Here is a 13,359-nt window from a genome sequence, read left to right on the forward strand (position 1 = left end):
CGGGCAAATTCAATAATTGTAAATAAAATTGTAATTTCTAATACTTGGTTGAAAATCCTTTGTTGGCAATGACTGCCTGAAGTCTTGAACTCATGGACATCACCAGACGCTGTGTTTCCTCCTTTTTAATGCTCTGCCAGGCCTTTACTGCCGCGGTTTTCAGTTGCTGTTTGTTTGTCGGCCTTTCTGTCTGAAGTTTAGTCTTTAACAAGTGAAATGCACTATTGGGTTCAGATCAGGTGACTGACTTGGCCATTCAAGAATATTCCACTTATTTGCTTTAATAAACTCCTGGGTTGCTTTGGCTTTAAGTTTTGGGTCATTGTCCATCTGTATTATGAAATGCCGACCAATCAGTTTGGCTGCATTTGGCTGGATTCGAGCACACAGTATGTCTCTGAAAACCCCAGAATTCATCCGGCTGCTTCTGTCCTGTGTCACATCATCAATAAACACTAGGGACCCAGTGCCACTGGCATTCATGCATGCCCAAGCCATCACACTGCCTCCGCCGTGTTTTACAGATGATGTGGTATGCTTTGGATCATGAGCTGTACCATGCTTTCGCCATACTTTTTTCTTTCCATCATTCTGGTAGAGGTTGATCTTGGTTTCATCTGTCCAAAGAATGTTCTTCCAGAAGTGTGCTGGTTTTTTAAGATTATTTTTTTAGCAAAGTCCAATCTAGCCTTCTTATTCTTGAGGCTTATGAGTGGCTTGCACCGTACAGTGAACCCTCTGTATTTACTTTCATGCAGTCTTCTCTTTATGGTAGATTTGGATATTGATACGCCTATATCCTGGAGAGTGTTGTTCACTTGGTTGGCTGTTGTGAAGGGGTTTCTCTTCACCATGGAAATTATTCTGCAATCATCCACCACTGTTGTCTTCTGTGGGTGTCCAGGTCTTTATGTATTGTTGAGGTCACCAGTGCTTTCTTTCTTTCTCAGGATGTACCAAACTGTAGATTTTGCCACTCCTAATAGTGTAGCAATTTCTCAGAGTTTTTGTTTTTGTTTTCGCAGATGAAGGATGGCTTGTTTCACCTGCATTGAGAGAGCTCCTTTGACTGCATGTTTACTTCTCAGCAAAATCTTCAATATGCAGGCACCACACCTCAAATCAACTCCAGGCCTTTTATGTGCTTAATTGAGAATGAAAGAATTGCCCACACCTGCCCATGAAACAGCATTTGATGGGCAATTCCTTTAAAAACAGGGTGCCACATGTAAAGGAGCTGAAACTCCTAAACCATTCATCCAGATTTAATGTGGATACCCTCAAATGAAAGTTAAAAGTCTGGACTTTATGTCCATGTCCATTATTTAACTATAACTTGAATACATTTTAGTAAGCAGGTAATAAAAGCGAAATTTGGACCTAACTGTATCTATCTGTCTGTCTATCTATCTAATCTATCTAGTGTAAACACCATTATTCATAGTATTGCATTCAACATCTTTTAAAGTTAGGGGATGGGGGGAAACTAGATTCCACCAGATTTTTTAAAAATGTATTTATTTTTTGACTGTTATAAGGAATAGTGATGAGCGGCAGGGGAAATATTCGAATTCGCGATATTTCGCAAATATTTTGCAGAATATTTGTCATATATTCGCAAATTCAAGATTATATTCTTAATTGTGAAAATCGGCAATGTATTATTCGCGTAATGCACGCAAAATACTGGCGTGGGTCACTTATGCTACATTTTTCAAGCTGGTATAAGTTCCCTGAGACTGGAGAAAATGGTTGGCACGGCAGAACATTAGAATAGCTTTATATGCAGATAGAGTGCTCCAATATATTTGTGCTTGAGAATTTTATAGCTACATTATAGATCAATCTAACCTACACTCACTATCTCCCCCTATCTGAATTATATATATGTTAACTGTCTAATGTAATACAACAAAGCACAGAGCACAGCAATGACACTGCTGTCTCTTTCATAACTGCAATAAACTTTAGAAAATAGCTGCTGGGGAGGTTCTTATATACCAAGGGGTAGGCAACTTTTCTATTGGTTGCTAGGGATGTTGCTAAGCTTTGACAAAGCCTTCTCATTGGCCCACAAGCTAGAAGAAGGGAGGGATGATCACCTGATGCGTACCTGGCAAATTACGAATATATACCACTATATTCTAAATATTTGCGAATTCTCAAAGTGCCGATATTAGAGATAAAAATTAGTTTTTCAAATATTCGCGCTCAACACTAATAAGGAAGGCATTTAAAAAGGAGTCAGCCATTGAATTAATTGTGTGTGTGTGTGTGTGTGGGGGGGGAGGGGGGGGGGTTAGCGCACATGCTCCGGTGCTGCCACATTCAAGTCTACCTTCACCATGTGCGGCAAGGTGGAACATGAGACCCCTGTTCTAGTGCTCAGAACATAAATAATATTTTTATTACCTATGCTGTGTTCTTAGAGGAAATCCTCATAAAGATAGTGTCACACAGTTTTGATGCATTTTTTTGCACCAGAAGTGGGTTGAAAGGGAATGAGAAATATAAAGGCTGGACTTACTGTATACTTCTTCTTCCTGCTGGATCCATTTCTGCCAAAAAAAGCTGTGTGATAACACCCTTAAAATGGTTTATGACATTTAAAAAACTATGCTGCTTTCTGCTACAAACAACACCCTTGTCCATGGGCTGTGCCTAAGGCCTCATGCATACAAACGTGTGCCGGTGAGATCTGTGCTGCGGACCACAAATTGTCGTCCGCAATGCACGGGCATTGACCATAGGGCTGTCGCATGCGGACGTGGACCCATTCACTTGAATGGGGTCTGCACTGTAAAAAAAGTAGTGTATGCACTACTTTTTTGCGGTGCGGATGCACAAACAGAAACCCCATGCCTCCATTCCGCACCAACCTTCCATATTGCGGACCCATTCAAGTGAATGGGTCCGCATCCGTGATGCGGGGTGCACACTGCCGGTGCCCGTGTATTTCGGACCCGCTGTTTGTGGGCCGCAATACAGCCACCGCCGGGCAACGGCCATGTGCATGAGGCCTAATATTGTAATTCAAGCGATGCAGTTTATGGAATAGTTGTGCTCTTTTTTGGAGAAAGCAGCCATCTTCTTCTAGTCTCCTTTAACATTAGGGTGGATTTATATGCCAAAATCTATTGCGCAAAAGCAAGAGAGTCGTGGCTAATAAACCAATGAACTAAATGTGTAAAGTAAATGCAAATATATGCGCACTACGTTATGGCCACCTACCAACATTTGAAAATCCAGCATCTATTAGGGTATGGCCACATGTGGGAAATTTGGTGTGGAGTTACCTGTTAATTATGCCACAGATTTCACCCTTTGCATGGCAAAGGGCAAAGTCTACTGCAGAAATGTGTAAACTGTGAATCTGTAAAATTACATTACAGGGTATACTCTGTGTGGCTACACCATTGGGCTGCAAAGGAAACTCACATACATTGCACAGGCTGGATGGAAGATCATTAATGCTACACTGTTTGGTTATGTGGACATTGAAGGAAGGAGAACGGTTTTGTAATATATGTTGATTTTAATGTCCTTCTATTCATGGCCTAACCCTTTTAGGAGAGGATTCAATTCACTAATAATTTATTTTTTGTAAAATTAAGTATGATAAAATACATTTTATTTATACAACAGTGAATAGTGAAAGAATGAAATCTGAAATGTCAGGTACTGGTGGCACATAATCATCTCATCAGTGTCCACCTTGATCTCCAAATTGTTGTATAATTTCTTGATTGAAAGGATTCTGTTTTCCAAAAATTTCTGGCTGTTTTTGTAATATCTCCTCCCATATCAGATCTGCTCCAATAGCTGATGCAACCTGGAACAAATAGAGAATCAGTGGTCAAATCATAGTACACTGCTCAAAAAAATAAAGGGAACACAAAAATAACACATCCTAGATCTGAATTAATTAAATATTCTTCTGAAATACTTTGTTCTTTACATAGTTGAATGTGCTGACAAGAAAATCACACAAAAATTAAAAATGGAAATCAAATTTTTCAACCCATGGAGGTCTGGATTTGGAGTCACACTCAAAATTAAAGTGGAAAAACACACTACAGGCTGATCCAACTTTGATGTAATGTCCTTAAAACAAGTCAAAATGAGACTCAGTAGTGTGTGTGGCCTCCACATGCCTGTATGACCTCCCTACAACGCCTGTGCATGTTCCTGATGAGGTGGCGGACGGTCTCCTGAGGGATCTCCTCCCAGACCTGGACTAAAGCATCTGCCAACTCCTGGACAGTCTGTGGTGCAATGTGACGTTGGTGGATAGAGCGAGACATGATGTCCCAGATGTGCTCAATTGGATTCAGGTCTGGGGAACGGGCAGGCCAGTCCATAGCATCAATGCCTTTGTCTTGCAGGAACTTCTGACACACTTCAGCCACATGAGGTCTAGCATTTTCTTGCATTAGGAGGAACCCAGGGCCAACCGCACCAGCATATGGTCTCACAAGGGGTCTGAGGATCTCATCTCGGTACCTAATGGCAGTCAGGCTACCTCTGGTGAGCACATGGAGGGCTGTGCAGCCCTCCAAAGAAATGCCACAACACACCATTACTGACCCAATGCCAAACCGGTCATGCTGGAGGATGTTGCAGGCAGCAGAACGTTCTCCACGGCGTCTCCAGACTCTGTCACGTCTGCCACATGTGCTCAGTGTGAACCTGCTTTCATCTGTGAAGAGCACAGGGCGCCAGTGGCGAATTTGCAAATCTTGGTGTTCTCTGGCAAATGCCAAACGTCCTGCACAGTGTTGGGCTGTAAGCACAACCCCCACCTGTGGACGTCGGGCCTTCATATCAACCTCATGGAGTCTGTTTCTGACCGTTTGAGCAGACACATGCACATTCGTGGCCTGCTGGAGGTCATTTTGCAGGGCTCTGGCAGTGCTCCTCCTGTTCCTCCTTGCACAAAGGCGGAGGTAGCGGTCCTGCTGCTGGGTTGTTGCCCTCCTACGGCCTCCTCCACATCTCCTGATGTACTGGCCTGTCTCCTGGTAGCGCCTCCATGCTCTGGACACTACGCTGACAGACACAGCAAACCTTCTTGCCACAGCTCGCATTGATGTGCCATCCTGGATAAGCTGCACTACCTGAGCCACTTGTGTGGGTTGTAGACTCCGTCTCATGCTACCACTAGAGTGAAAGCACCGCCAGCATTCAAAAGTGACCAAAACATCAGCCAGGAAGCATAGGAACTGAGAAGTGGTCTGTGATCACCACCTGCAGAACCACTTCTTTATTGGGGGTGTCTTGCTAATTGCCTATAATTTCCACCTGTTGTCTATCCCATTTGCACAACAGCATGTGAAATTGATTGTCACTCAGTGTTGCTTCCTAAGTGGACAGTTTGATTTCACAGAAGTGTGATTGACTTGGAGTTACATTGTGTTGTTTAAGTGTTCCCTTTATTTTTTTGAGCAGTGTATATGCACAAATGGTTAGTTGCAGTATCTATCTGCATCAGCCAAACAAGTATTACAGTGCAACACGAAACATCCTCTGTGGCACCAAATACTTCCCAAATACCACAAAAAAATATCACAGTGAAGCACAAAATACCTCCCCTGCATTGCCAAATAAATACCAAACAAAATACCTCCTCAATAGCACCAAATACCACATGAGAGCACAAAATACTGTACCTCCCTAGAGGTGCCAAACAAATATCCAGTGCAGCACAACGTGCTTCCCAGCAGCACCAAACACAACAATGCAACATAAATTTCCTCTCTTGCAGCATCAAGTGAAGCACAAAATACTTCCCCAATAACACTAAATACCACAGTGAATGACAAAATACTACCCTATCAGTGCCAAATATCTAGTGCAAAACAACATACCTCCTCAGGAGCACCAAACAAATACCACAGAGAAACACAAAATGTACCCATGCAGTCACATCAAACAAATATTTCAAGGTAGATATCTCCCCAGCAGCACAAAATACATGCCCAACAGTGCCAAATACCACAGTGCAACACAAAATACCAAACATATACCACCCCAGAAGTAGCACATTGCAGCTCAAAATAACTCCCCAGCTGCAACAACCCAATACCACAACAGCAGATAATACTTCCCCAGTAGCGGCAAACAAATATTACAGTGCAGCACAAAATACCTCCCCAGCAGCGGCGAAAAAATACCAGAGTGTCCTGCTGGCTTGTATGATCATATCAGTGCATCATACCAGTTACCATGCAGAAACACAAGGTGCTGATAATGAGTATGTAAGGTGATAAGCAACAGCGTGAGACTGTAAGGCAGTTTTGCCACCATTGTCCATTGCCCCTAATATGAGACGCCACTTGAGGATGGCACAGTAAAAAGAGGAGATATGGCAATGAATATGAGTAAGTAAGGTGATAAGAAACAGTGTTAGACTGTGAGGCAGTTTTGCCATCAGCAATACAGCACATAGCCTCTCTCAGTTCCCTGTAACAGTACGTTTGTCCCGTGATCCTAATACAAGACCTCACCTGAGGATGGCGCAGTAAGAAGAGTACAAGTTACGGTGGGTTCACACTAGCGTTAGGGATTACGTTATGGCTTTCCGTTATAACATGGTTATAACGGAAAATAACGGAATGCCCAGACAGAATGCAAAACGGAAGAATTTAAAAGGCATTCCGTTTGCTTTCCGTCCTAATAGAAGTCTATGGGAAGCATAACGGATCCATCTGGGTCCCGTTATGCAAGATGGAAAACAAAGTCTTGTCGACAGGACTTTGTTTTCCGTCTTGCATACGGGACCCAGACGGATCTGTTTTGATTCCCATAGACTTCTATTAGGACGGGAAGCAAATGGAATGCCTCTTAAAGGCTTCCGTTTTGCATTCCGTCATAATGCAAATCTATAGGTAGAAGAACGGATCTGTCCTTCCCTCTTATGGTTTCCGTTATTTTCCGTTATAACCATGTTATAACGGAAAGCCATAATGGATTCCCTAACGCTAGTGTGAACCCACCCTAGACATAATGAATATGAATATACTTTGCTCCAAAGGGTCACAATGCTTAGTGGTTACTGTACAATAGGTACAATGCTTGGTGGTTACAAGTAGAAATGCACTTGGTGCATACAGAGTCTCTTAAAGGCACAGAGCTTGGCAGTTATTAATAGCAATGGAAAAGTCTCGTAATGAGGGCACACATTGTAATGTTTACAGTTTCTGGTGGGCACACAGCTTAATGGTCATATTCAAAATAAGCTCCAAAAGCAACTCACACCAAACAAGCATCGGGTCAGCACAAACAGCCCTTTGTCACTTAGGTTGAGTGAAGCCATGGAGAATTCTGCTCTAAGGCACAGGCACTCTCCAGAAAGTCTATAACTGCTTTCAAAGCATCTAGTAACTCTGCCAGTAAAGAGTCCTTCTCAGACTCAGGCTAGGCTGCAACCCAGTACTGGTTAATAGAGTGAAGGTTTATAACACAACAGATTGGCCAGACCCAACTCCTCACTTAGACCAGGTCAGTTTGCTGCTGCAGTCCTCTGTAAGTACCATGAAGCTTGTCACAACCTGTTTTGCTCAATTACCCCCTTACTTATGGATTATGTTGGTTAGATTACCCAGTTTTCAGTGACCCCTCTGGCAAATAGGCTAGGTCACCATGGATAAATTGCTGTGGGAGTGGGGCTTATCTATGTTGGTGGTGCTTGCTTAAAGGGGTTTTCGAGGACTTAAATATCCTCAGGATAAGTTTTCAATATCAGGTTGGTGGGGTTCTGACACTCCACAGACCTACTGATCAGCTGTTTCAAGCTGGCGTCGGAAACTAAACAGTGGACAAGGAAGAAAGAAGAAGACTCCACCTACTCTGTAGTGGTCATGTTGGCGTACCACAGCTCCCATTCATCCACAGGATCGTTTCCGGCAGCTGCTGAAAACAGCTGATCAGTTGGGTTGTTGGGAGTTGGTCTCCCACCATTCTAATATTGATGATCTAACCAATCTAATGTAAGAAGAAAGGTAACTGCTGCAGTCAGTTCTTCTGCAGCCAATCAGAAGTGTGTGAGGAGGGGGAACTGCTTGTTCTCTTTGGACACATAATAGAGGAATTCTGTAAGTAATTTTCAGTTTTAATATGTGTGATCTGATAGGAATAATAACTAAAATACAACACATGGCTAAACAGCTACAGTTTTTGCTATCTCTTTTCATGATTTTTGTGTTTTTGTAGAGTAATAAATTGTACTTTAACAGTTCACTGAAATGATTAATATTTACTATTTTAATGAAACTATGGGAACAGAAAATATAGTAAGTAGCAACCATTTTGCTGGAATGTGAACAGATGTCACTAGCTGAAAAAAGATATGGAAATGTTGAAATAACACTAGACTTTGGATCAACATAAACACTAATTAGAAATATGAATGACAAATTACAGACTAAAAAAACATTGACTGCACTATTATTGAAAGTAAACAACAAAAGCATTCCCCGATGCATTTATATGAATACTTGGGAATAACATGATTTCTTGTACAAGGACTAATGGAAAGAAATGAGCGAATCGATTCTAAGCAAACCAAATTTGACCCAAATTTCTCAAAATGGCATCAGCCATTTTCCAGATCAGAAGACAGGAAGAATGAAGAAGGATGATCATATAACCACAGGCGATGTGTGTGTTTGCCACCAAAAAGTTACTTTTTTTGAAACAATTAAAAATATAGAACGTTAAAAATCCTACAGAGCAGCATCCCAGATGAAGATCGAATCATCTATATATCTTCTAAAAAATATAATATTCTGGAGACCAATTCTCCATAGAAAGATTCATTTCCCATCTACAGTTGTGTTCAAAATAATAGCAGTGTATTTAAAAAAGTGAATAAAGCTCAAAATCCTTCTAATAGCTTCTATTTCCATACACACAAATGCATTGGGAACACTACACATTCTATTCCAAATCAAAACTAAATATATCAAATTTGTGTTGTTCGTCTAAAAGAAATTGAAGAAAAGTGAATATTAGACTATTCAACAAAATAGCAGTTTGTATTCTTCTTTACAAACTCTGACATTCACTATATAAACTGAAAAATGTTTCAAGATTTTGCTTTCCTTTGAATCACTTAACTAATATTTAGTTGTATAACCACTGTTTCTGAGAACTGCTGTACATCTGTGTTGCATGGAGTCAACCAACTTCTGGCACCTGTGAACAGGTATTCCAGCCCAGGATGATTGGACTACATTCCACAGTTCTTCTCTATTTCTTGGTTTTGCCTCAGAAACTGCATTTTTGATGTCACCCCACAAGTTTTCTATTGGATTGAGATCTGGGGATTGGGCTGACCACTCCATAATGTAAATCTTGTTGGTCTGGAACCAAGATGTTGCACGTTTACTGGTGTGTTTGGGGTCGTTATCTTGTTGGAACACCCATTTCAAGGGCATTTCCTCTTCAGCATAAGGCAGCATGACCTCTTCAAGTATTCTGATGTATTCAAACTGATCCATGATCCCTGGTATGCGATAAATAAGCCCAACACCTTAGTATGAGAAACCTCCCCATATCATGATGCTTGCTCCACCATGCTTCACTGTCTTCACAGTATACTGTGGCTTGAATTCAGTGTTTGGGAGTCATCTGACAAACTGTCTCCAGCCACTAGACCCAAAAAGAACAATCTTACTTTCATCAGTCCACAAAATGTTGCGCCATTTTTCTTTAGGCCAGTCAATGTGCTCTTTGGCAAATTGTAACCTCTTCACCACATGCCTTTTTTTCAACAGTGGGACTTTGCGGGGGCTTCTTGCAGATAGCTTGGCTTCACATAGGTGTATTCTAATTGTCACAGTACTCACAGGTAACTTTAGACCTTCTTTGATCTTCCTGGAGCTGATTGTTGAGTCCTTGCCTTTTTGGCTATTCTTCCATCCATTTGAATGGTAGTTTTTTGCTTTCTTTCACGTCTTTCAGGTTTTGGTTGCCATTTTAAAGCATTTGTGATCATTTTAGCTGAGCAGCCTATCATTTTCTACACTTCTTTATATGTTTTTCAAAGAATGAATGACCTCACTCATTGAACTCCACACTGCTATTATTTTAAACATGCCCCTTTCAATAAGTGATTGAATTACAGAGAATCAGCAGCATGCATGGCATGACTGTTGGCAGGGCCGGTTCTAGGTGAAATGGGGCCCTGGGGCGAAAAACAATAAGGGGCCCCCCATGACACTTGATGACTTTAACGTCCTGTATTGACACTGGAGATTTAATTTGTGGACGTTCATACAGCAGAAACTGTATATTGTGTATGCTATATGTGTATAACAAACATATTTCACTTGAAAAATTGCAATTACTTGGCCCTTGGAGATCTCGGACACCACTTTAACACTTTGGCTGGGGGGCTCTGTGGAGCTGATGTTGTGTTTTATCCTAATGAGAAAGATTTCATAATAAGGATTTGTAAAAGGGGCAGTGGGATAGCAGAGCAGGGAGAGGCTGGTGCTGCTACTAGGGGGTCATACCATGGGGAGTAATAAAGCCCACCATAATGCCCCCCCCCCCCCAGTAGAAATAATTCTCCTTATAATGTGACAGTACAAAAAATTCCCCCTTGTAATGCCCCCAGTTGAGCTAATGTTCCAAATAGTGCCCCCATAATGGGCCAGTATAAAATACCCCTATATAGTGCCCCCAGTAAATGCCCCCATAGTGCTCCTCTCCCCCTCCCTTCTAGTGCCCCCATATTGTACCAGTATAAAATGCCCCATATATAGTGCCCCAGTAGAGGCCCTCAGTGTCCCCCATAATTTGTAAGTATAAAATACCCCTTCTTAGTGCCCCCATAGATGACCACATAGTACTCCTCTCCCCCTTCCCCATAGTACCCACCATAATGTGTCCCAGTATAAAATGCCCCTATACAGAGCCCCCATATAAAATACCAATTCTTTGTGGCCTCAGTAGATGCCCTTATAGTGCCCACCAATAGTGTGCCAGTAAGAAGTGCCCCCATAGTGCCACCCAATAATGTGCCAGTAATAAGTGCCCCCATCGATGTCCCCCAATAATGTGCCAGTAATAAGAGCCCCCCCACCATCATGTGCCAGTAACAAGAGCCCCCCCATATCATGTGCCAGTAACAAGAGCCCCCCCATATCATGTGCCAGTAGCCAGAGCCCCCCCATATCATGTGCCAGTAGCCAGAGGCTCCCCCATCATGTGCCAGTAGCCAGAGCCCCCATATCATGTGTCAGTAGCCAGAGCCCCCCATATCATGTGTCAGTAGCCAGAGCCCCCCCATATCATGTGCCAGTAGCCAGAGCCCCCCCCCCACCCATATCATGTGCCTGTAGCCAGAGCCAGAGCCCCCCCTATCATGTGCCAGTAGCCAGAGCCCCATGTGCCAGTAGCCAGAGACCCCCCTATCATGTGCCAGTATCCAGAACCCCCCTCATATTATGTGCCAGTAGCCAGAGCCCATCATGTGCCAGTAGCCGCGACTATTGTACACACACATATATATATATATATATATATATAAAAAAAAACACTTATACTTACCTCCATCACACAGTGATGCGATGCAGGCCTCTTCCGGCCTGTGTCCCGCGCTGTATGGCTCAGGCGGCGCGATGACGTCATTGTGCCGCCTGCACCGGCCTCTGATAGGCTGCCGGCCTAGTGCTGCCAGCCTATCAGAGGAACAGGGAAGGGACACACCTCTCCCTCCCCTGCCCCACAGAACAGCCATCAATCGCTGTCCTGAGGATGGCGATACAGATGACTATAGAGATGAGTGCTTCCACAATGGAAGCGTTCATCTCCCGGTGTGACTGTCCTGCCGCCGCTGCCCCGAAAATATAGTTAGTTGCGGGCCGGCGGGGGCCCCTAAGGACTTGGCGGCCCGGGGGCAATTGCCCCCCTTGCCTATATGGAAGCGCCGGCCCTGACTGTTGGGTCTGTTGGATTTCCATTACTCTACTACACCTGCTAGTAAATTATTTGCCATGTAGAAATATTTCTACCAAAAACGGTGATTGATCAGGTTAGTGATGTCTGACTGCTATTATTTTGAAAACAACTGTAAATGCTAATGACTGGGGTATTTCCTTTACAGGGGCATGCAACAGGAGTAAAACAAAATTTTGGGATCTGGAGATTTTTACCCAGGGTAACGAAATTAGAACACGTAAATTTTTGAAAAAGGTGGATAGTAGTAACAGTTACCTTGATTACACCAGTACACACTATGGGAAATGGAAATGCAATATCCCTTTTAGTCAATTTAAGAGGATTAGATGCATTTGCATATTAGAAGAACATTTTACCCAACAATGCGACAATCTAGCCTCTAGATTCATCCAAAAGCGGTACCCTGATAGCAATATTCAGATCTAAGAATTCCACCTGCTCCTTGCTCGTCTTTGGTGTAAATATCAGACCCCTATTATTTGCATTAATTTCTGACATGCAAATAATAGGGGTCTGATATTTAAACCAAAGACGAGCAAGGAGCAGGTGGAATTCTTAGATCTGAATATTGTCAAAAAAGGAACAAAAATCTGTTGCAATACCTACTTCAAACCGGTGGTGAGAAATAGCTACATACGTTTCACAAGCTGTCATCTTCCACGATGGCTCATAAACATACCAACAGGCCAGTTCAGACGGCTTAAACGCAACTGTACAGAAAATGAAAATTTCGAAGAAGAAGCTAAGATTTTGAGCCAACAATTTCTAGACAGAGAATACCCTATGAAAGTAGTGGGAAGAGCTCTAGATAAGGTGAGGAGTATGGATAGAAATTTTTTTTTGAAGATAAGTTTTCTCCACAAATGGATGATACATTAAGATTAATATTACCTTTCCATTCCCAATATTATCAAATGGAGAGGATTATTAAAAAGTATTGGCACATCCTATTGGAAGATAAATAGTAGGTCCCATCCTGCGTTCCGAACCAAAAATGACATACACTAAGGCAAACAACCTTGTGTCCACAGTAGCCCCCACGATAAAAAAGACACTGACATCATCAAGTGGATCCAATTGGTTAACAACCAAAGGTTTTTTCAGATGCGGTCAGTGTAATAATTGTAAAACCACTTCTTTTCCCAAGAAAACCATAGAGGTTAGTTCTACACAAAATTCTTTTAAACTTTCTATTAGGGATGCTTTAACATGTAACTCTAGTGATGTGATTTACCTTCTTGAGTGTACATGTAACAAACAATATATTGGGAGGACAAAGAGAATGTTGAAGAAAAGAGTGTCAGAGCACATCTCGAATATAAAAAAGGGTTATGAACTACACTCTCTTTCTAGCCATTTTAAGTGAGTCCACAATTGTGATCCATCATTCGT

General features: G+C 42.3%; 1 protein-coding gene across 1 annotated transcript in view; it reads right to left on the reverse strand.

Moving 5' to 3' along the window:
- Window positions 1-3,609: 3,609 nt before the first annotated feature.
- Window positions 3,610-13,359, reverse strand: part of AOAH (acyloxyacyl hydrolase) — a 181,277-nt gene continuing 171,527 nt past the window's right edge. The window contains exon 21 of the mRNA XM_040433272.1: window positions 3,610-3,832. Within this exon, the coding sequence (XP_040289206.1) occupies window positions 3,704-3,832 (129 nt within the window). The 3' untranslated portion in view covers window positions 3,610-3,703. The remainder of the gene's footprint in view (window positions 3,833-13,359) is intronic.

The sequence above is a fragment of the Bufo bufo genome, chromosome 5, assembly GCF_905171765.1.
Source record: "Bufo bufo chromosome 5, aBufBuf1.1, whole genome shotgun sequence".
In the NCBI taxonomy this organism is placed as follows: Eukaryota; Metazoa; Chordata; class Amphibia; order Anura; family Bufonidae; genus Bufo; species Bufo bufo.